The 24,473-nt window shown below is 35.9% G+C and overlaps 1 protein-coding gene across 3 annotated transcripts in view; it reads right to left on the reverse strand.

The window, feature by feature from the left end:
- Nucleotides 1-389: 389 nt before the first annotated feature.
- The window catches only part of LNPK (lunapark, ER junction formation factor), a 54,331-nt gene continuing 30,247 nt past the window's right edge, over nt 390-24,473 (reverse strand). For 2 of the 3 annotated variants that reach the window (XM_064514989.1, XM_064514988.1), the window contains exons 10-13: nt 21,098-21,203; nt 20,287-20,357; nt 18,764-18,934; nt 12,315-13,280 (exon numbers count right to left, since the gene is read on the reverse strand). In XM_064514989.1, coding sequence (XP_064371059.1) covers nt 13,084-13,280; nt 18,764-18,934; nt 20,287-20,357; nt 21,098-21,203 — 545 coding nt within the window. In that variant the 3' untranslated portion in view covers nt 12,315-13,083. Of the gene's footprint in view, nt 6,751-12,314; nt 13,281-18,763; nt 18,935-20,286; nt 20,358-21,097; nt 21,204-24,473 lie in introns of those variants that run through there. The other variant, XR_010389993.1, reaches the window with a different exon arrangement.

Raw genomic sequence — 24,473 nt, forward strand, 5'->3', positions numbered from 1 at the left:
TCTTGTCTTTTCAATGTCTTTTTCAATGAAACAGTTTTCATACACAGCAGTTACGTAAGCACACTGCCCATGACCAGTCAAAGAATTCTCTACTAGGCATTATAAAAAGCAATCTAAATGTTCATCAAAAAATGCAAAACAAGTAATTGAATTCATAAATACTTGTTAAAAAATCTTTTTTGTCTACCAAAATCTTGTTAAAACAAGATTTAAGTGATGCAATAAAGTCAGGTTCAAAAAAATCACAGTGATGTCCATTCATGGCTATATACTATATAATGCCCTTCCCATTAAGGGATGAAAAGTTACTGATAAACATGTTATATTGAAGCACTGGAGTCTTTTGTCAAAGAGAAACCAGAAAAAAACAACTGGTGGATTAATAATGCTTGAGTTTTTTAGGACTTTATTAGGACAATATTATCATGCTTGTTCCTTTTCTGTATTTGCTGTATGAAAACATGCATTCAGACTATTCAGAGTGGCATGTCTTCCATTAACACCTCTATAATTACATATGACAGTGAACACGTATAACCATAACATAAAAAAAACCAGTTCCAGAATTCTACCCCAACCTTGACAAAGACTCCCTACCCAAGAGGTTACTCGTTCAACAAAAACATTAACTCAATGAAATGTTACTAGTCTAATAAACCCCACAACGGCTTATTCTTTGTTCAGGTGTCAAAATACAATGCCAAGCAATATTCCAGCCTTGCATAAACTCAAAAGGTAAACTTTATTAAATCATTATATTTATAAAATTTCAGGATAGAAAATGAACAGAAATGCTTTCTTTTATTGCATTCTCTATTAAACACACATTTACAAAATATGCACCTTTTGTACTCTGCAGATACATCACAGAATTTAGTCCTTCTGGGATGGAGTCCACTAAGCACCCTATGAAAATATCAGTAAAGAAAAGTTGGCTTTAGCCAACTCTACAGACAACAGAAGTCTCAAGTATAACATTGCAGGAGAGAAACTCTGCCCAAACACATTTTGCTTTGAAGATGCAGATTCCACAAACACAGCCGAAAGCCAGTTCCTAGGCGAGCAGTGCTTCAGGGGCTCTCCCAACACGTGCTTACTGGGCTAGTCTTCAGCAACAAGGCATCTGCGGAGCTATGACGTCAGACTTCCCAACCCTGCTGCTCAGGGAATTTCCACCTCAGTTTTCACCTCACAGCAAAGGAAAGTAAGGAGAAATCAGCGTTCACGTACCGAAGAGAGTGCTCCTGGAAGCCGCAGGGCTTTGAAGAAGTCTCATTCATCCTCAGTATGAGGGTCTCCAGCAGAACCTGCAGAAAGCAACACCTAGGCAACACACAGTTTCTTTGTTCCTCCCTGATCATAGATGCGTCACCTGCGGAGGGTGATACAACCCTTAAACTCATTTTTCAGTGGGGCATTGACTCAAATGGAAATCTCAAGGCTTTAAGGAGGCTGCAGATCCAAAAATGTAGCCGGATGCCCAGGTACCAATTTGAGCGTTCAGATATTGACTTCTAAAAATGTCTATGTTTAGTAACTAAGCTTTTTGTTATTTGATAAATTTATCAAGCCACCTTCTGAGTCCAAAAGCAAAGATGATGGAGAATCAGCATTAGTATCTTTGAGGGAGAGTAAAAGGGAAACAAGATATATTCTTGTACATTTGTTTTGCATATTTGAGAGTTATACAACTTTAGTTTTGCAAAGCAATTTTCTCACTTTGACCAAGAAATAAATCTGATCTGAAAAATCTTACATCGGCAGAGTTGGTTTGCAGATGTTATTTGCACCATTTATTTATCAAAAATAACTAGAAAATGTTTTTAAAACATCTTTCCAAACTGTACAAATAGCAATGTGACATGGGCTGTCTGTTTTACTTATACTGTTTTACTGTTTCATATTCTGAGTAAACAGAGAGGCTATTTTCCCCAGGGGTTCAGGAGGGCATACTATTTCATTTCTTCAGAAAATTGTTTCTCTGGATTTCAATCTTTTTAGCCAGATATGACAAAATATAGTATCAAGAACACTTATGCTTTTTATCAGCTCTATTTTCAAAGCATAAATAATAGATCAGTATATATTTAAGTCAGGTGACCAAGTCTTATTTCAGAAATCAGATAAGCATTTTACAATTTTTAAAGAGGGCTGTTCATTTTCACAACAGTATCATTATGCCTTTAAAATGCTTTCAAAAACCAATTTATAAGCATGGAGCGATTTTGAAAATGTTTCACTAGTGTTAATAATACCTTACTCAGGTGGCATTCAATTTTCTGAATCCTTGGGTTAATGAGGCAAATAAATCAAAATTAAATTGGCCTTGGAAAAAAATTCAAACAAAATTGCATCCATCACATTATATATACTGAGACTCCATCAGTACTGTTCACAATGGCTAACAATATTCTAGCTCACAGAATCATTACACTTATTCAGAATGCATCCTGCGAAAATTCTTAAAGCAATCGAGATTTTTAAAATCAAATAGATGAGACATCCATTACTGGATGGACATAATGTCTACATCAATATTACATCAGGAGTATTCACAATAAGATGCACACTGTCTTAGCCAAGTAGCTCCCATTAAGTGTCCCTCAATTTCAACCGCCCACCATTTGTTCAGTCATCTAACAATCTCCTTTCAGGAGAATTTCACACCACTGCAAGCCTGTAAGATAAGTTTTAAGTCTAAAAAAGGAAAATACATTCTGCATCCAGGCTGTCATTCACTGTCTCTTTAAAAAAGCCTCAGCTATGCAAAGCTGTAGCCAAATAGCTCAAACAAGCAGAAATGCTAGTGTTTTTGAAAAATATTTCTATTAATATCGTTGTAGCAGAAATGGTGAAAAAATACCATATTCACTCCCTTCTCTAAAATATGAGAGAAAAGTAGTATTTTCCAGATACTATAAGAGGGATTCTACTGCTGTTGGGGAATACTGGTGTTGTCTGCTCTTTAAAAATGATTAACATTACATACTACTGTTCAGAGAGAAGAACTGAAGATGTCAGAGTTCTTATTAGAAGTAATAAATTCAGTGTGGATAAACAACAATCAACAAATACTGACTTGTAATGATCTAACACTTGCCAAGGTTTTGCCATTTTTATTTGTAGTAAAGTAACAAATATACTTCTCCACCCAGTTATCTACCAGCACAATTGTACTCTTTTACTGTAAGTAACTTTCCTATAAAAACAGAGTCTTAATAGAAAAACAGACTTCCGCATTGAATTGTTGCAACCACATTCATTTGCTATGTCATCAACACACACAGTACCTTAGTTTGAAAACCATTTTGGTTTTCAGCCATTTTCAGCACAAGATTTCCACATACAGACTATTTACATTTTTTAATGGAAAATGCTGTGCAACAAGATTATTTCTTTCAAAACAAAGTAGGTACTATTAACATTTAAAATCAATGAAAGAATACCAGAAAGCTGGAGTTCTCATTTTGAAGTAAAGGTCTAAGTTCCCCTTACGTGGCACAGGTTCAAAGCAACAAGAAATGGCACAGAAACATGCTTCCAGAACTTCCCCACACAGGACCTTCCTTGTGGCTTTGCAGAAAGGTTTGTATGACCAAGATTTTGATTAGGACTAATTTATGTAATGATCTACTGTATTTGTTTGCTTTCCCTCCCAAACGAGGGACAAGACTACAGATAGTGAAGAATTTGTTGCTAGAAAGTGTTAGAAAAATCTGTCAGCGAGACCTTTCCATTTTGATGAAACTTTCATTCAAAAAGTTTTCAAGTTTATGATCAATTTATGGCCAATGTATACATACAGCAAATGATCATCCCCAAAGCCAGCAGTTAGAAAAAGAAACCCACCCTAGAAAAAGAGTTACTTTCCTACTCACCTTAGATTTGGGAGATACTGGCTTCAGTACCTACTCCAAAACCACCACACTGGTCTTCTGCCTCCTGCATAAGTGTCCCAATAAGGCCAACCATTATTGTGAATTAAGCGTACAGATTTTTGACAGCTTAAAAATCCCCTATTTTAAAAGGTGTTGATTTCACCTCAATATAGAACAGAACAAACACTTCTGCTAGCTCCTGAATTACAAATTATAATCTTCACTGAGAAAAAAGTTCAGTGCATAAGCACTCTAGCAAGCCCACATGCTCAGTCTTTGGCTGCTGAGGAAGCCGGTATTTTAGAAGAACGGTAAGTTCTACTGCACATTATTCCTTTGAGTTTTGTTCATGACAGACAGCACTGATGAAAAATCACCATTCAATGGTTACTCAATTGCTTGCTCAGAACAACATAGTAATTTTATTCTGATTTTTAACCCACAGAACAGAAGCTACAGCCGGAACCGCTCCTCTTCTTACAGATCTGCAGAGGCTTTATACTCTTTGGCAATGGAGCATGGATTTGTGTTTCTATAGTGCCTATCAGGCAGTGGTTGTGCACTGTCATTATCCAAATAATTTGTAACAACAGGTGAAGGAGAAGACTTGGAAACTAAACCAAATGTGTCTTGATCTGATCAGAAAAAAGATGGAACATTGCTGGAGCAGCTAAAGCAGCCTTCTAAATCAATACACAGTGCAGGTCTAATGGGATTCTCATGCGTTCTAAAAGATACTTAGAAAGAAAAAAAACAAGTTGACTTGTGTTATCATTCATGCATGCAACTATAATTCTTATGAGTATTATCACGGGAGCTACATGGACACAGTGACATGTCAACCGCTTGCAGGATCAGGCTTTAGCCATAAGTCAGAATATGAACCTTACATTACGTCAGAACACATCAAAAAAGGGTTAAAATGATTCTCCCAGAAAACAGTATTGTAAAAGCCAACAGCACAAGAGTCAGAACTCACTCCCTTCTACTACTGAAGCAGTGTTAATGTAAAAGCCAAGATTCATTTGAAAAATAATCACCTGTAAATCAAAAAGTCTCCAAAGATTAATTTCTGCATTTACACTATTTGCAAAATATATTCAGCTTAGAGACATCCTTTTTTTCCTGAAATAATTGCTTACGAGATGAGAACTAAAACACAATCTCAAGTGTAGTAAAGGTAATTGCTGCACTTACTGCTCATGTCATGTTGATGTATTACTATGTATCAAAGGTCACAGTTCTGTACTCATACATTATCAAATTTGAAAGAGCAATATTCGATTCTGACCAACCTTTAAACTGCCCAGAATGTGTGCGAAAATGGATGTGGGGCTAACTTGGATTTTAAAAAAATGAACCCATGTTTCGGAAGCTGAGGGGTCAATCAGCCAGACTGACAGGGTTAGATGTCAGTTCTGCACGTCTAATACTCTCTTAGATTATCAATGAGGTGCAGTACACTGATCACAAGCTAAAGCAGTTGTACTAATGAAAATGAAACAGTCTGAAAAAATTAGGTAATACAGGCCTGTGACACAGGGCAGTACCTTGTGGACAATAATGCAAGAATAAGGACATAAATCACCATTTAGGTACAATAAAACCTATAATATCTACCCTGAAACGTATGTATTTATGGAATGGGGGAATCACAGACAAAAAGTCGGTATCTTCAGAATTCTACTGTCTCCTCCTGAAGTTGCTACACAATATTTTTTATACTGAATCAGGGCAGGTTTTCAGTGCCTCTACTTCACTGCACACACAAAATTTTGCAGTCTTATGCCAGCCTGACCTTTGAGAGCAGCTGGCTGTTCATGCCATGTACCAACAACTTTCACAATTGTTTGTGGGGTAGATAAATTGGTCTTATCAGAACTTACTCAACCTTGAACAACTTTTGTTTTCTACCTATGCCAGTCCAACTGTGGGGGTGCGAATGCACTGAAGAAGCAGGGACATCCCCATCTTGTTTTGGTAACACATAAGGCCATTTAAAAGTCTGTGAAATCCAACTTGATTGAGCACAGCCAGTACAAAATTAATTATTAAAAAGAATCATCATCTCAAAAGTACAAGTCACCTTAAAAGTGTGACTAGGCAAAGAGCAGCCTGACTCTTATTCTGGTCATAATCTGGATCAGATAAACAATCAACAGCCTTTTCAGAATCAAGTTTTTCCTTAAGTAATTACATACACAGCAAAGGTAGCACATATTTGAGTAAGCAGCAATATAATTTAATTTTATACATCTTTTTAAAATTTGTTGAACTCAATAAGAATATATTTCAAAAGGGGAGCACAAGCTTAAATATCTTCCCAATTACAAGCAGAAAAGCTAAGAGAGATTTCATTATGAAGTCTATCAGACTAACAATTCACAGTAATCCACATCTTTGCCATTGGTTTAAATGGCATTTCAATTACAGGTGATGTAACTGCTGGTCAAGACCACAGCAAAGATTGAAATGTACTTTTGATTAAAGAGGCTATTCATACCATATATTACATAAACACACAAAATTTTTACTAATGCAACAAGGCTATTAAACAACAAGAACTGAAACATTCTATAAATATAGTATCTCCTGTTTAAATAAATGCTTACTGTACAACAAATACAGATACGCAACTACAAACATTGTGTAAGAAATACTAACTTTCACATTTCATCTAAAACCTCATTTTAAATAGTTTTCTTAAAATGATTTTTGTGTTTTTGTAAAATGTCTCTGTGCTGAACAATTCATAATTAAATTTCCTTAATTGAGTAGAGCTCCTTGAAGCGGTGCAAGGAATTAGAGGGTAGAACATTTCAGGATAGCTGGAAGGTCTTTGTTGCTTCAGAGTTTTCTACAAATCCAGCATCTTAATTTTCATTTAGGCAGCAAAATGGAGAGAGAAAAAGAAAGAAAATTATTTCAATTTAAGTTACAAATTTAGAGTTGAATTTGAATTTGCAAATTAAATACCCCAACTGTCCAATCTCCGGTATTTGCACCCATTGTTTTCTCCTATATCTGATTATTTAAGGATTTTGCTGCATGTATTTCTAACTGTTGTAACCTTCCTTCTGCAAATTATTCTTGTCACGCAATGAAAAGAATACATGAATTCACAGTGGGGAAAAAACTTATGAGGCATTGCTGAAAAATATTAGTAATTGCTTATTGAGAATTCTTAGTACCCTAATGTTAGGTATGTACAGAAGCAGTCCTGAAGTATGTCTCTCAGTGACAATAGCGAGAAATACTAGTACTATGAGAATTATAGTCAGGACCTCCCTTCTATGTAAAAATCAAGTCATGATCAAATTGATTTTATGCAACCTTGAAAGGGTTATATTATGATTCAGTGCTTTAGATTTTTCACTGTTGCCAACTCAGATAATCTATCAAGAATCTTAAGAGTTTGCTTTAATCTCAAAACCCCATGGTTTGGAGCAAATTATTGTATAATCAATATGTTTCATTTTAAAACTCTTCTTTCTATCCTGCCCATCATACACATCTCTAGGTTTTATTCTTGCAGAAAAAGAGATTGAATGTGACCTGACAGGACCCCAGAGAGGTCTACAAATCAAAAGCAATGGTGAAGAGAAGCCAAATTCCTTGAAACTCATGAGCTTATGGGACAGCTTTTTTTTTTTCCCTTTAAACACACTGTAGGGCAGCAGTTTTTATTTTTAAAAACAATTATAACTTTTCTACTTGTTGCATGTGCACTGCCCCCCTGCCAAAAAGCAAGTGTCAAGAAATTCCTACCTACTCAAAATGGCAGCTTTTCCCTCCGAATAGTCAAAATTGAGAGTGTGAATTACATTTAATCTCATGCTAGTAGATACAGATTCATGACTCCAATGTACAGACCACTTCTGATGGAAGCTTACAGTTTTTCCTCCGAAAGAAATTCTGGTATGTTATTACACGCCAAGACCTGGAAGCCAACAGTCCAATGTCAATCAGCCCAGTAGGAACATTAGCAATAGAAGAGTTGGTTGTAATTCCTCCTTTCATCACCCTCCACAAACTTGAAAACCAAGAACTTCACCTCAACACCACGGTCTATCCTACCCACTCACCCATCACCACAGATCCACAACTGCACATCAAATACCATTAAGAAACTACAGCACAAGAATTATAGGTAAAAATTAGAGAGAAGAGTTTCTCCTAGACTGTGAGGGTTAATAATTTGTTTTTAGAAGTAAATACTGTTAGTTTCACTAATCCTAGAAGTGAGGAGCCCTGCCATGGATTGATAATTATCGAAATTTCCACAAACATCTTCCTTCCAGTGAATCAAAGCTTTCTGACAACAGCTAAAAAAGAACCCTTCCATGAACTACTACACAGGTCCCAGGGTTTAATGCATTTTGAAGTGAAAGAACACAGTAAAGACTCACATCATTAGAAAGAACTCACTGGTCATGAAGACTAATCTCTTACTCTCTGCTCGCTCCTATCAAGCTATTTGAAACCCAATGCCTCCTGGAAATTTACTTCCAGTTTGAGTTTATTCATGGATGACTTAGTTTCTTCCTAGTGTTTATACACCTCACACTTTAAATAAATAGATAAAAGGGATTAGTTATGAAAGTGTCCATACTACAGTCCTTCAGGTACTACACACAAACTTTAGATGCTTACTTTGCCAAAAATCAGGACAGGTTTGCATTTATCAGTTCAAGAAAGTAATTGAAAAATGAGGTACTGAGATCTGAGATACTGAAGTTTTAACCATGTGATTGGAAAAGAAAGAATATGTTGGAGATGCACAAAAACAATCAGTAAGGCTTGGAAGAAAGTGAGGGCTGAAAGATTTTGCTTAGAAAAGACCTTTTATACTTTTAAATCTCTTCTGTTTAAATAAGAACAACCTGGCTACTGTTATCTCTAGCAATAGCTAAACAGCCTTACTCTATGAAGTTATCCTTGTCACCCACTTATTCTGGAATAAATTCTAAAAAGCAATCAAGTTCCTCTGATGTCATTTGTTGTCAATTGCAAATGCATACCTAGTATTTCTGACATAAGAGAACCCCAACCTGGGTTATATATCACATAGAAAAAGCAACAGGGCTCAGCTATTACTACAGAGAAGGGGAAGAAAAAGTATTTTCAGGTTCTCTTCTTTACCTGTTTTGCTTAAGTCCTTGTCCTTCTATCCTGTCAGAAAGAAACACCACTTTTCCAACAATTTCACCCTGTCATTCTTTTATTTAAATCTTTCCATTAGATTCCACTTCTGTACCACATGTAGTTGAATCCTTGTTCTTGCCTTCAAGGCAATTATATGCCCCTAGTTATGTTCTTTTGATAACCTCTAGTCCCACCCATTAATGAAGTCAGCATCAGCTTTGGTTTCTTTTCCCATGAGCTTCTGCTTTTCCTGCTTATAGACTGAAAAGCTTTGAGACAAACTGAAATGAGATCCCACTACATGATCCATTTATAGAGATGTCTAAGGGTAATGAGCTGGCTGACCAAAATAACTGTGTTCTCCTTAAGAATACATCCTACACTTCAAAGTAGCATTCTCCCTCATCTCCACGGTCTCAAGTGTTCTCAGTATACTTACACTTGACCAGCTCATTTCAGTTTTCATGACAGATTCTACACAGCCTAGATAATTCCCCTCAAATATATAATCTGCATTTGAGTGAAGTGAGAGCTCTTGCACTTACTCCTAGATCACTAGCTCAGAAGCACAGCACAAACAAGCTTCTTAAGTATTACTTTATTACCCCACTTCATGATTTTTCTCCTCCTCCAGGCTACAGGAATAAAGGGGCTGGTACGACATCTTTCACATGACTAGGCTTTTAAGTACTTTTGAAAGTATTCAAAAATGTATATGCGTTCAAATACATGTTGGGAAGTCAAAGGACAACAAAACATGGGGCCATCCTATTTGTTACATTTCCCCACACATACTTTCTTCCATATTTATCTTTTGAGAGTCAGGCTAAAATTGGGATAAATTACTGACAGCTGCTGTACCTTTTCATTTTAGATAGTCCTTTTTCAAGCCTTCAGAGCTACAAAAACATGACTAAGTCTGGCAACAAAGTCTAAATTGCTCTCCACTGAAAGATATTTATGGATTCCAGTCCAATTTCTGTTGGACAGGCATCTATTATTGCTATTCTAGAAGACAGATGCCAAGAACCAACTGCCCCAGAAACAGAATCTTTTTTACTTTTGTATCAGGACTGAGGCATATATACTTGGCAGTATGTACGCTTGTGGGAAGCTTACTATAAATTGAGGAAAGCCCGGAGTCCACTTCTATCATTGGCATTTTCCCAAGTCAGAATTCACTTACAGATTAATTACCTCTCTACCCTCACTTATTACAGCTGTTTTAATCCCCTGAAAAATTAAGTTAGAAATATATCATTCTCTACTTAAATAATACTGGGATATCCCTTAACTTCTTTTCCAAGCCTTCTGAAGCAGTTAGTGGGAATTACTGCTTGGAAACATTATCCTTACTGCTTTTTCTATACAAAAACCTCTGAGAAAAAACTATCATGTGCTTAAGGCTCCCTTATTCCTCCCCTCCTCAAAAATGCTAGGTAGTCTTAGTTCTCATAAATCTAGGTTTCATGCATTTAAGCAAGTATTTGTTTTCCTGTCAGGCTGACTGTTTCTACCTGATTCTTCAGTGACATACTAAATACAAAGTATCAATCATTCCTGTTGCAAGTTGCTAATGTCACATTTAAGCATGTTGGGAGCAATGTTCGGAGAAACAACACTTCCCCTGGCCATCCCATGCAAGATACCAATTCTGCTCTTTCAGAAAGAATTCTGATTCCCAACAACCTAAGATTTGACATAGCAGAAAGTGCTTCCTTAATAAAAGGAGACTATCTGGAAATACATATCTTCCAGTAACAAAAAAATTAACAGATAATTAATATCAACAGATTCTTTCCTCAGCCTATTCAATAGCCTGATAACTGCATCTCAAGGGAAGGAACTAGAATACTCTACAGACACATTAAGATACAATTTTTAAAGTAAATTAATACATGGGCCTAGAGTAATCTCAGACACTGAAGTGATAGTAATTCAAATATCCCTAATGGGAATCATACATTAAATTTTACCTGTTCTTAGTACTATGAAGATAAGCACATCCACTAGCTTACTGGGTGATTTACTTCACTATCCTGTGAATTCTTGTTTTTAAAAAGAGCCTTTACACAGATAAACCAGTGATGCACAAAATAGGGATTAATATTTGAAAAAGTCTTACACAAATGTGTAAGCCTTACCATCTTTCAAAATTATTTCCAATATTTTGTTTTACAGAAGTTTCAGGATAGAAGATAAACACTTTTTTAAAAAATTACAAAAAAGTGTTCCCCTATCACCTTGTGATAGGTACTTTTTTCCTACCCAGGGGCAATGTTTGGCAAAGGGACTGTTTTCTTCAGATTCCAAACCAAGACAGTCACACACAGAATGGTTACCCACTTTTACTAATTCTTCTGTATATCACATAACTGAACATGTACAAGTACTCTTTTAATCACTTGCCTGCATTTTGTCTATTAAGACTATTAAGATATGAATTGCAACTAGTTAATCAGAAAACATTTTTTTTTAATCCAAATACAGACTTTCTCCTGAACTTGAGCTTGAGGGTTGACCTTTTTTGAACTAACCCAAAAGAAGCAGAAAATAAAGATATATTGGAAAATAAAAGCTAAATTACTGCTGTTCAGGTAAGAACTTCTGTCTCATACTCAGATATGGAATCTAAGGTCACATTTAGAAAGATACTTCTTGCAGAGGGCATTCATGTTAAGATGTTGCTGCCTTTATATTGTAAGATCAGTTCACTTTGAGACCAAGATGAAATATTTTTAAAGTGTGTTTTAAAGTGTGTTTAAAAGTTTTCTCCTCTCTCCAAATAGTGAAGTACATGGGGGCATTACAGACTCAATAAAGGTTTTATCACAACTACTAGTAAGTCAACTGAGCTACACATGGTCAGCATGTATATAAAAAAAGATCAGTTTGATTTATTTAGGTGCCTCACTTCCAGTCACCAGAAGACCTCTCGTCCAGGTTCCCAACTATTATATTTATCTGGACTTGCACAATAAGTGTGCTTAACTTTAAACATGATTTAAAAACATAGCTCTGCAGTGATCCAGCAACAAATATTCATTGTAATGTTATCTAAAAACAGAATGAAATTTTAGGCACAGTTAGAAAAATCTTGTGACAATTGCAGGTATACTTCTCCTACTGATGAACAATCTATTTCAGTTTTACTAAAGCCATCTTAGCTACATATACATATATGCTCTTGGTAAGCCATCACATTCTTTTCCAGTTTCCACAAAGCAACTGTAGTACAGTTGCATACAGGAGATTAGAAGTTCTCTGAAATTCTAGGAATCACAAAGCAAATACTGCTGCTACATGTCTTTATTTTCCTTTAACAAAATACACAAAGGCACAAAATTCACTTTTGTCATTAGTGTACAGGTATAAATAGTGCTTTGTATTCAAGTACAATCAAGTGCAGAGACTTCCTATATTTTATGTAAACACAAAAAACAGTTTTGTATGTATGCACCTCTGGTTCATCTGCAATGCAAATACCACCAAAGGAAATACCATTCATCTGAGTGCCATTTAACTGAATTCTGTCAAGAAGTTAGACAATGAATAACATTGACACCAGCGTAATAACACTTTCCATATGCTTAAGTCAAATGTTAGATGACACTTCAGCTTGTAAACGTCTGTGTATTTAAAATGTAGTCAATCCATTTTAGCAGGAAAGCATTAAAAAGTATCTTAAGTTCACTAGACCAAACTTCACTAGGTCATTTGCTGCCAATAATTGCTCTTTGTTTGACAGCTAAAGGGATATCAAATTATAGGTCACCCCTAATTAAACTTGTACTTTTTAGTTTAAGTATGCAAAACTGAACAACGGCTACAACTGTTAGACTTCAAATGACTATACATTCTGCTGTGTGTTAACTCATTTAAAGACACATGCTTAATTTGCAATACCCATTTTTACACATAGCTTTGACATACTGTGGCAGTGAGGCAGTTCAAGCTCAAGCAGCATTTTTAAGTTGTACCATTAAAAAAAGCTCACCTGAATAGTAACAGGCATGAACAAAGCTAAAAGAACTAGCTACAGAAGGCACTTGAAGTATTTTTATTCTGCTTTCATTACAGATTCTTCACTCTGTTCAGCTGAAATAGCAGAATCTGCTTCACCAGTCGAAAACTCCATTTCATTTTCTGCTTCCTCTTTTTCAACTTCTTCAGCTAACTTATCATTTAGCTGCTCAGGACTTGGGACTTGGTTATTTATCTGCTTTGTCTCAATGATTTGAGTAGTTTCTTCAGAATCTGTGAAAACAAAAAAAAATCATGTTATCACTTTCAGAAGTGAAGTAGCTAATATTTAGAAAAGAAAGCACATGAAACTACCTTCCAAACACATACAAGTTTCAAGTAGTCACTACATGAAATTCTCAAATACCAAAATCTATATCATCTTTACAGATTTTAACTTATGACTCTCTTGCTAGAAAGAGTAAGGAAAAAAAACTATGGAAACGACTTCATCATACCCTATTAATATTATACATTTGGTGCATATATGTTTACATTCATCCTCAACAGAATCTTTTAAGCTTATTCTTTTAATGTGAGACAGCAACAGAATTAAGATTTGATGGTAAATCAGCTTCTTTGTGCTTGGTAGCGGAAGTTTGCAGTGGTATAGCTCTTCCTACAAGACTTCTAACACAGATTTCAACTCAGTAGAAACTCTGAACATGAGCATATAACTATAAAAATTTTAGAACAATCTAGTTCAGGACATCTCAAAACAAGTCACCAAAATTACTGAGCATTCTTAATCTACCTGTCTCTTTACCCTCAGTCTGTACCAGGAGGGTATAACAACAGGCATATTTTGAAGATTAGTCAAATACTTGTAAGTATTACCTCTGAAATAGTAACTTGTACCTTCGTAACAAGATTTCAGTAGTGAATGGGAAAACAGACTGTCACATTGTGAAGTAAGCATAAACAATGAATAACTGAACACTGTGGAGCAGTACATGACACAGGGGTAGTAAAGACTATTGATGGGGGTCTGTTGATTATAATGCACATTGTGAAGGCAAACAGTTTGCAAAATTGATTAAAGTTTACAGATCAAAAATGTTAACCTCACCAAAGGTTTGTAGCTGTTTGTTTATTAGAATGTGTTGAGTGCCTGAAATCAGACTAGTTTTTAGGTAAATACTTAAATCCAGAATCCAATTTATGAGAGCTCCTGTTCACTATCATTATATCACATTATCCATTCCTTTGTGCGTACATCAATACAGAAGTTAAAGTATTAATTCCTAGTGTCTAGAACAAATTCTTTACAAAAGAAAATACTTAAGTACCCTAATTTTTCAGAAAACTTCATGAAGTCAGAGATTTCATTAACAGCAACTGGCTACACTCAACCTAAACCCTAACTCACCTACACTAGCCTTTCTATTGTCTAAAAGAAATTAGATTTCCATACTTTTTTGAGTGTATGTTTTTTTGTTGGTGGTGGTTTTTGAGACCTTTGGGACAAGTTTTCTTCACCGCTGCAGCTCCCCATTAGAAGAACAGACTTTCAGACAGTACCATATGGCTAAAATATTTAAGGAGCATGTGCTTCATAGTAGTCTGTGTTCATGGCTTTTATATCACAAAAAGCTATTTTCAAGCCTTCAGAAAAGTCATACAATACTGACATAGCATTTGAATCTTTGTACCCTTTATTTTCTACCAAAAAGGCAAGATATGCTGTTCAATGAGACTGAACTTTGGTACACTGAAAACAAGTAATTTTTAAGTTGAAAAAAATCATATTTACAAGTCATTAAACTCAAGGCAAGCTGATCCATGTTTGGATGAGAAATCATGAAATTCTGCCCATATCAGCTGAATTACAGAAAGAACACCAAAGGCAGAAATTCTCATCTTTTAAAGGAAATAATGGATTACATAAGACAGTGCACTCATGCTGTGCTATAAAAAGGAGAGCGTGCATGGTTAAAAGGTAAGCCAATTCTCTGAAACAAAGGATGTTTATCAGGCCAAGTTTTTTTGAAAACAGTAGACTTTGACAAGTCTGACCAAAACCAATATTCAAGCTTTTACCTGTTCTTTGTCCTCAGCCAGTTTTATTCCTAGTTAAAGTTTCTCCTCCATCTGTAACACTTGCGCAAAAGCCAATCTCTATTTTTGGTAGAACTCAAATAAGCACAAACTTGAAGCAGCAATATCTTTGAAGGCTAATATTACTGTGAACCCTTCTATTGGACAAACAACCACGTTTCTGCATCTGCTTTTCAAATACTAGCAGTTGCAGTCTACCAAGAAGCCTTAAATGTAGGAGAGCATTAAATCGTTATTTTGTCAAGATGGTCAAGGAATTCATTAAAATTTGGAGACAGCATGGAATGCTGTCTCCATAAAGTGCTTTATGATTCTTCATGATGAAATCGGAAGTTCAAAGGCATCTAAGACCTTTGAATATCAGCACCACACATTCACCACAAAATACTCAAGTGATTTGCCAAATTTTCTTGTTTCAATTTTCAAAACATTACTAAATGTAACCTACTTCAAGAATGCATAGTAGTACCACCAAATATGGGCAATACAGAACTAATCAAAAGGAGAAGTGGCTCCCGTTGGCTTTTTCAACAGGACCCAAACATTAATACTTCTAAATGCTCATGGGAAAACAGGCTAGTCTTTAGTGAAAGGCAGTTAAGATCAAGCCATTTCAGAAAAAGGTAAGAAGAGAACTAAAATATATTGCTTCATTCTGGTAGTAAAATTTCCTAAGTTACTCTGTTGAATAGTGAGGCTTGATGTTTGTTCCAGTAGTCTGCATAAGATTGACAGCTGATGACTCCATATTTCCAAAGGATTAAGAAATCTAAGTTTCAATGCCAACAGCACTCCCCCTAAGCATTCTTCAGATCTCTTACCCAGAGGAGTAGTGCATAACATGCTTGTCACTGCATGAGCATATAACTGAAGAGAGACTGGCTTCCCACTATACTCATTAATACATGTAGCTGACTGGAAAATATAGCACTTCTGTTTCACATTAGCTTGCACAGTTCCTTTGCACTATGGCTTAAAGCAGTTAGGTAAGAATCTTCCTGTGTTGTCAACATTCTGAAGCTGGTTTCTTAGAAGTCAACAAATGCTAATACCAAGTGAAAATATTCTAACTGCTATCATAGCAGTTTATTACTAGAGTGAACAAAAGCCTTCCACAAAGTTATACCTCAATAAAATTATAGCTTCATACCTTAAACTTACAATCAAAGAATATGTTCACTTGCTAATAAAATCCCACTGCCTATAAGTAAAATTATGTCTCAAATTATCGTTCTGATGTAAAAAGTGATATACTGAAAATGATATTTTCTCATTCATAAGATTACTCTGTGGCAAGTCACAGGCAGTTAATACACAAAGACAAACTGATAAGATAGCACAAGCCTTTATTACATCAACAAAATATTTCTCAGAGATATCAAATAATACATTTATTCCATTCATAGCTGTTTGCTAATTATCAAAACAGGTTGTTTCATATTCATCTTGGAGATGACATATTCATAAAAGAGCGGATTTAAGTAGTTATACACCAAAAGTCAGCATACCAGTTATCTCTGCCTCTCCTGAAAATCAACCAACCCTTCCTAGTAGGGAGGGAGGGAGAGGGAACATGAACTGCGGTTTGACCCTCACATCTTTTTTTTCAGCAGACGTTAGTATAACACCATACTGATAAAAGTTCAGTGTTAAAAATAAACCAGAATATCTCACATTTACTGCATTAAAATCATCCTATATTTTATCCTGAAATACTTGATACAATTCTGCTTCTAAAAAAGCATAATTAAAATATTTTGCAGAATTTTCACTCCTACAGCATCTCACGCGCCTAATGAAAATCTTGCACTAGTAGTTCTTAAGGTTTTTGGTTCTTTACGACATCTATAAACTGACTCAGCAGCTCCGACCCATTAAAGGCATAGTTTGATAAGCATTTCTTTAATAATAATACCAGCTTAATTAGCACTTACTCCCCCAAAACCTCTAAGAATCTGCAGCTGAATACTACTCAGAAGCCTCAAAGACACATCTCCAAGGGCTGAACATCTAGTCTTTTAGGGCTTCTCCATTTGATCCAGAGGCAAATAACCAGAGTTTTTAAAGATTCCACTAACAAATGATGGCTTGTCTGTATCAAAATTCTGCCTTTAGAAGGAGCTAAGCAGCTACTAATTCATCTTTCACTCACTAAAAAGATGATCATTTGAGGACAAAGACAAAGTCTGTGTGGTCTTAACTTCAGGCACCTGATTTAGGCCCTACTTCCATAATAGTAATAGTAGTGAAGCAAGTTTTAAAAGTTCCCATTTCCACTGTTATTTCTGTTGCCCTTCTACCAAAATTTTCCCCTCTCGACTGTGTGAATACAATCGTTAGAAACAGTCATACTGGTTTATTTTAGAAGTGTCCCTTAGCATAGGGGCAAAAGCAAGGAATGGAAAGAACATATTGTCTTAATCCTAAATACTTAAATTTGGAGCTTTTTTACTACATCAAGTGATTGCTCAAAATGAGTTTCTGCATACCTTTCTGCCCCCCCCCCCCCATACCTTCTGCCATCCTACAGAAGGACACACTGTCTCTTCAGGTGTGCCAGTAGCCAGCTCTACAGCTGCTCTGCAACTAGCTAAAAGGCAAACTGCTTTGTGTTACAAGCACTGCTTTTAATGAAGGAAGAGTGCACTACGGCATAGGAAAAGAAACCAAACAAGTTTTGCCTACAAAGCACCCACACCAAAATGCCACCCAGAGATGGCTAGAGTTAGATAAGACTTTCCTATCCCTCTCAGTCTTCTCATGCCTGAAAGTAAACGCTGATGCCATTTTGTACACAGTGTTAAAGATAACTGAATAGAAACGCTATTTCTATTATACTCTACTTGGGACAGTTTCCTGCAGCTCATGCAGTTTCAGTCTGAATCTCAGGGGTGAGCACTATTTGATAAATCTGTACCACATGCTCCCTGGTATAAACTAACACAAAAATTCCAATATGCATACAATAACACATCTAACTGGAGATTCTTTGGTTTGACATTTTAATTTCTGAAGTCTTCTAAAAACTGAATCTTCTTGTTGGCAGTACACCAGATGCCTACTTTATCTGCAGACTATAAAACTTCTCAAAAGGAACTATGTTAAATTAAAATTGACAATTTGTCTTTGAACTCCCCGATTTTAAACAAGGTAGTTTTACTAGATTTTCCTGCCCTGAGGAAAACAACAAAAGGAACAAAGGCAGAAATTCCAACACACCTCAATCAAATGACCTACTGAACACAGTGAAAGTTAACCATTTCAGGACATACTGCCTTCTTAACTATTTGTATAATTTACAATACTATTTTCCATCTGTTTATCAGTAACATTGGAGTTAAGAATTTTGTTAAGCTATCATTTCCAAGACATGCATGAAGAAATTTAGGGTACAGGACAGAAAACCACACTATCAACCAGCTAAGTTAATAATGTTTTTGTCCCTACTTCTGGGCAACAAATAAAAAGAATTGAAAGAAAACAAACTGCATCCACCAGGAAGTTGTTTTTATTCTTAGAAGAGACTCCTTACACACAGCAGGTAAATATGAACACTTAAATCTTACGCATCAATGAAAGAACATGCTGCCTACAAGAAGGTGGGGGAACCTCACTGGATGTTAAAAAAAAAGAGCAGACTTCATGAGATTAGTACATACCTTCTGACTGTTCACTCTCCTGCAGCTTTCTCTCTCCAGTAGCTAAAGGCTCAGTTTCAGATTGCAGTTCTGCAGGCTGCTTTTTTTCAAAACTGAAGTCTGGAAGTCGTGGAGCCTGGGGTCTAGTTTTTCTTGCAGGATTCAGGAAAAAGCAGTAGGCACACCTAAAAGCTGCACAGAAGCACATCCAAGAAGTGGCCTCACTAACTGATTTCATGTCCCACCTTATTCCTACACAATACTTTACACAATACACCATCCAAGACACTAAAAATCAGATCTCAAATAATACTACTAGTACAAAGGAAATTCTTTCTTCCACCTCAGCTTTTCAAAACAGAGAATTAAATAAATAGCTATCAGTACCTGAGAGAGCCTCCAAATTTATACAAACTGTTCCATGCAGCTCTATTTTTGACCTCAGCATACATCTTCCTCTTAAATACCTGTTTTCTTTCAGCTCTACCTCACTTACCTATCAACATTTTTTCCCAGCACTATGCAATATTTGACCACAGTGAACAAAACGCAACTCAGTACAACAAGATGCTGTCAGATGGTAAATCTCTAGTCTGTTCTTCCATTCTCTCCTACAGAACACCTAAGATATCCCCTTACAAAGGGTGGACTTAATGTCATCTTAAAAGAAAAAAAAATCTGCTATGGATTCTTCAAGTTATTTCTCACTGTTTACTCTTTGAAGAGCATTCTGTTCCACATAGGCTTAATTAAGATAAAAGCAATTTTGTTTAGGAGAAATACTGTATGCCATATAATGGTTAAATGCATACCTTTGCTAAGATGAGGGAGAAAATGGTCATTTCTTGCACATTTGAACTGAGAATACGTTTAAGCTAAGATGACATCTAGTCTTAACATCTTGAGTCAACATGAAGTGCTCAGCTTATTCTCTTAAAATGCTGTGTATTTTCTCACAAAATTGAGAGATAAAATGAAATAGAAGATTTATCTAAAATTCTTTCATTTCTTAAACATCAGGCTTCCACTGTGGTAGACAAGGAGACAAAATAAAACATCTGTGTTCAATAAAGAGCTATGTCTGTCTTAAGTTATTATCAGCCATAAATTCACACATAGCCCCTCAGGGCTTGTTCCCACATCTTTTCTGATGCCTCCCCAAGATCTTCTTGCCAAAGCAAAATTTTGTTTAAGTTCTGGTAAAAGAGAAGTACTTTAATGTCAGACACTTTCTCAATATAAAACCCTTCTGAGAACCATTCATAGCCAGTAGCAATTCTCAGGGATGTATTGGAGGAGGCTTATTTCTTCTAAATAGCTTTCTACACATAAAATCCTTGGCCTGAAAGTTGTAATAAAGTATTTTAAAATTTTAAAGTGAACCCTAAGATATAGAGTAATAAGTTACCGTAAAACTGTTCCCATATGAAGTGGCATTTCACAGTGCCAGTTAAGTACTTAACTGCAACCAAAATGAGGCATGATGCATGTTAGTCATGAAACATGAGCAGACTATTAGAAGTAGACTACAGATCGGTTCTTACCTACATATTCAAACTCTTCCTTCAAAGCCATACCATTGTGAGAAAAACATTGCTGACATATTAGGGCGTACCTAGAAAACATTAGCAATATAGTTACATAGCTTTAAACATTAAGACACTGCAGTAACAGATGTATTTTACCTTAGATATTTGCTAATAGCTTGGATATTTATGCTTTAAAGGTGCACCCATGGTGAAACATTTAACATACAGATTTACTTGGCTATAAACTCTAAAGAACAGTTTTTAAAGTTGGTTAAAAACAGTGAAAGATTCTTTGCTACAACTTAAGCCTCACGATTAAGCAATTTTTATTTTAAGTATCAGACTTGTCAGAAAAATCACATCCAAACCATTAAATAGTTTTTTTATTAGAATATAGTCAATATGAAAAATGATTGTAGTTAACCTGGAAGTTCTGATATGTTTAGACAGTTCTGAAGGCATTCTGAAAGCAACTGTAATGGTAATAAAGCTGAAGACTTAAGACAATCGTCTTTCTTTTTTTCCCCCCCAGTTAGGAGCATGGTTCATTCACCCAGTTGAATATTCAAGATTTTTCTTTTTGCATCACATTTTTAATACAGCTCAAAGTGGAGATTAATCTCAAAAATGTCACCATTTTCCCTACAAACAGATTTCAGATGAAGCACTACAAAAGGGCCACTTCCTTATGAAAATGTAGGATGAAAAAGACAAAGCAACTTGAAATACTTCTAACCTTGTCCCTCTGTTTAAAAAGAAAAAAAAGAAAGGTTAAGAAGCTCATTATCTCTTAAAAATGTATGTATTCCCTTTAGTAACAGTTTACCTGTTCTGAGGACCATCACCAACCAAATATTCAATAACTCTATCCACAACTCCCCTTTCTCGAGGAAGAATAGGTCTTGCTAAAGGAGGGCCTGGAGGATGAAGACCTAGAAAGACACAAACTGTGTCAAACTGATTTTCAGCTATGTCGTATACAACCTGACATTTTACTGTGCATGCTACAATAACAAAATAATTGCACCTACTTAATATAAATGGTATTTCTAAATCAATTAGGGAAGTTGCAGGGCTTCTTTAAACTTAACAGTTCAAACTTCTTCCACTCTTCCAACTTATCTTTAAGTTGTTCCACCATTTACACCTTTGATATCTAACTAAATTTATAACTTCTGAAGAACTTAATGCATTGATAGCATATGTCTTTATGTACTCAACTCTGCATATTCAATCATTCAAGTTTATACCAGTAAAATTGGTAAAACCAATTACAGCAGTAAAGAACAACTAAAGTTACCAAAGAGGCACCCATTGGTTTCTGTGTAGTTACTGGACTTCAAGAGCCTGACTAAAAACAATATCCATTCAACCTATATATTAAATCTGTCTTTCCCTTTGATACCTTGGTAATCCCACATTTGACAGAGATGGATAATTTCAGTTTTATGCTTAGTCAAAGAATGTTAGAATGTCATTGTTGATATTAGCATATCATTGTTAATATCCATGTGTTTAATAAACCACTATCAAAATAAAGCTCCTTTAAAAACAGGTAATACCAAGCAATAGTTGCTACCACACTTGTTTATACATGGCAGCAGAAACAGACCAACAGCAAGCACTTTTCTTTCCATTGACAGAAGTTTTAGAACACCTGACCTATCATACATAAACATCTGCCAATTTCCATTTTTGTAGCTTTGAGCTCTTACATTTACCTTCTCTTCCAGCCTTAATACAGGTGTTAAGCATAATATGAGCAAAACATGATTTGGTAAGAAAATAAGTCTAAATCATTCAGATATCACCAAATAACCAAATAGCTGAAACTGTTTTCCAAGGCCACACTACTGGCCAAGAGAGATTTTAGACAAGGGTATGAGATGAATAAGTTACAGAACTTTCAAGAACTTAAAGTGCTTATCATTATCTATAGTGACACATACTGCATCCTACTTTCCTATCTGTTAGTACTTGCCACTACAAATAAAACTTCATCCATTTTAAAGGGAAACTTCCTTTTAACTCAAAGTGATTCTATGCTACGAAATAGATTTCCCAATATTGGCATTTCACACCACAGTGCTTGCAGGCTACAGATGAGGTTTCATAGTTTGAAAGTTTGTCTGGTAGGATAGTTTCAATTTAATCTCTTAACTGGGTATCCAGTTAGCAGCCAATGTCCACATTAGGTTAAGCTCAAATGAGAAGTGTTACCAACTGAAAACATCTGATTTGCCACCTTAAAGGAGAAAGTGACAGAATGACTAGTTGCTGCAATGAATCTATAATTAATTCTAGTTAGAAGAAAATCTAAAAGCAGACTCTATTTTGAACTTTCAACTACATAGCATAAAGTAGTACTAAATTTAAATGGCTCAGACAGCAAAGTCCTGGTTTTAAAAGCTGCAAAATATTGTAAGTGTTAAGTAATGGGTCAAAGTCTATTTCAAAGACATTTATCTACAAAAATTTGTATTTCATAAAACTGAATAAGAATTCATTAATAAAACCTTATGTTATAGAAGTTGCCATTCAAACACTGATTAAGTACAATATTACTTAAGTGTAATATGGTATAGTAGCTAAAACATCAGTTAGGAAAGCTGATCAAAATCCTGGGACCTGTATCTCACAGCTCTGCACACCACAGAATATTTTCTCATAATAGCAATGTTCCACTGTGTAGAAAGCACATTAATTAGGATTGCTCATAAATGATTACACAGAACACCTTTTTGGTGCACAAAGCACTTCTGTAAACTAAATTAACATCTTACCTATACATTGACAGCTGTCTCATTCAGAGGGCCCCAAAGAGAAGCATCAACACTCCTTTCTGCCCTTAGCAATATAGGCTCTCAATAGAAATGCAGTCCAGCAAATCAAGGAGAGACTAGTTCTGATAAAAATCACATGTCTGCATCTTGCCTTGTTTTGGCTACAATAAACAAGTACCAGACAGATGGTCTTGAATGCAAGATGATTAATGGAGCACCACCTTTTTTCCGTAGGGGTGGGGGGATACTTAAAAGTATTTCCATAAGACTTACATGATTCATGTTGAAAGGCCACAAAAGAGGACATTTTCAAACAGGACAACAAACAAGTCCTTTCAGAACTCTGAAGCTGGCAGAAAGAGATCACTTTAGGCCAGCTGAAGAGAAAATTATGAAACCTGACAGATCAAATAGTACTCAGTTTAACTTGAAGACAAAACTACTTGTCATATTGCAAAGCCCTATTTGAGTTCAAAATGGTTAAGGTTAGGTGGAAAAATTTCTACTAATGTTAGCAGGTTTCATACCAAGATACATATATCATCAGTTCTGTGAAACACTAAGTTGGGTACAGCCAACCACTTTGCCAACACCTGAACGCAGAAGTGTCAGCAGGGAATAAAGTTTCCTGCCCTGGAAGACTAGGGAACTGGTATTTGCTCTGAAGGAAGAGGAAACTTACTGTTCTCAGCTATGCTGAAACAGTCGTGTTGCAGGCAGATCCAATGGTGGGAATACACTTGAAAGTGTGTCCTTTAGAGAGCACTTATACTATCCAAGATTAATCTAATGACCTCATCTATCAGACCATTTTTGCAGGTGATGGTATTATCTGCAGCATGTTCCACAGCTTGAACACTTCTCAGCAAGGCTGTGAACACACACACACACACACACACACACACACACACACACTTCCTACTCCTCCAAAGCACTGGCCCCTAGGTTCTGACCTGCAATTATTCACTCTTCAGAACAGAAAGGGTTCTGCAGACTATTCAGCAGTCCTGACATACCTCCAGACTCACATGGAGGAGAGATTCTTTCCAGGACCACATACCACATCCCTCAGAGGCCAAGTCTTTGCTACACCCACTAGCCACCCATTCCACAGTGAACCACTGTCTATACCCAAAAGTTCATCCAGTAGTTCAGGAAGCTATTCCATGATTTGGGATCATATCTGGCATATTAAACAGACCACTGATACCCTGTAGAGGAAGAATATCTCTGACTGGACTGGACTCTGACTATAATCTCACATAGCACCGTATACCATTAGTTCTAGACAGCTTGTGTTGTTGCAGTAGTTTTGCTTGTCAGTGAAAGAAATCAGCACGTAATGGTCTAAAGCCACACAAGAACTAATTCTTAGAAGTAAAACCTTCAAGACACTGAAAGTAACCAGAGTTTTCTCAG

This window comes from Dromaius novaehollandiae, chromosome 7 (assembly GCF_036370855.1).
Source record: "Dromaius novaehollandiae isolate bDroNov1 chromosome 7, bDroNov1.hap1, whole genome shotgun sequence".
NCBI classification, from domain to species: Eukaryota; Metazoa; Chordata; class Aves; order Casuariiformes; family Dromaiidae; genus Dromaius; species Dromaius novaehollandiae.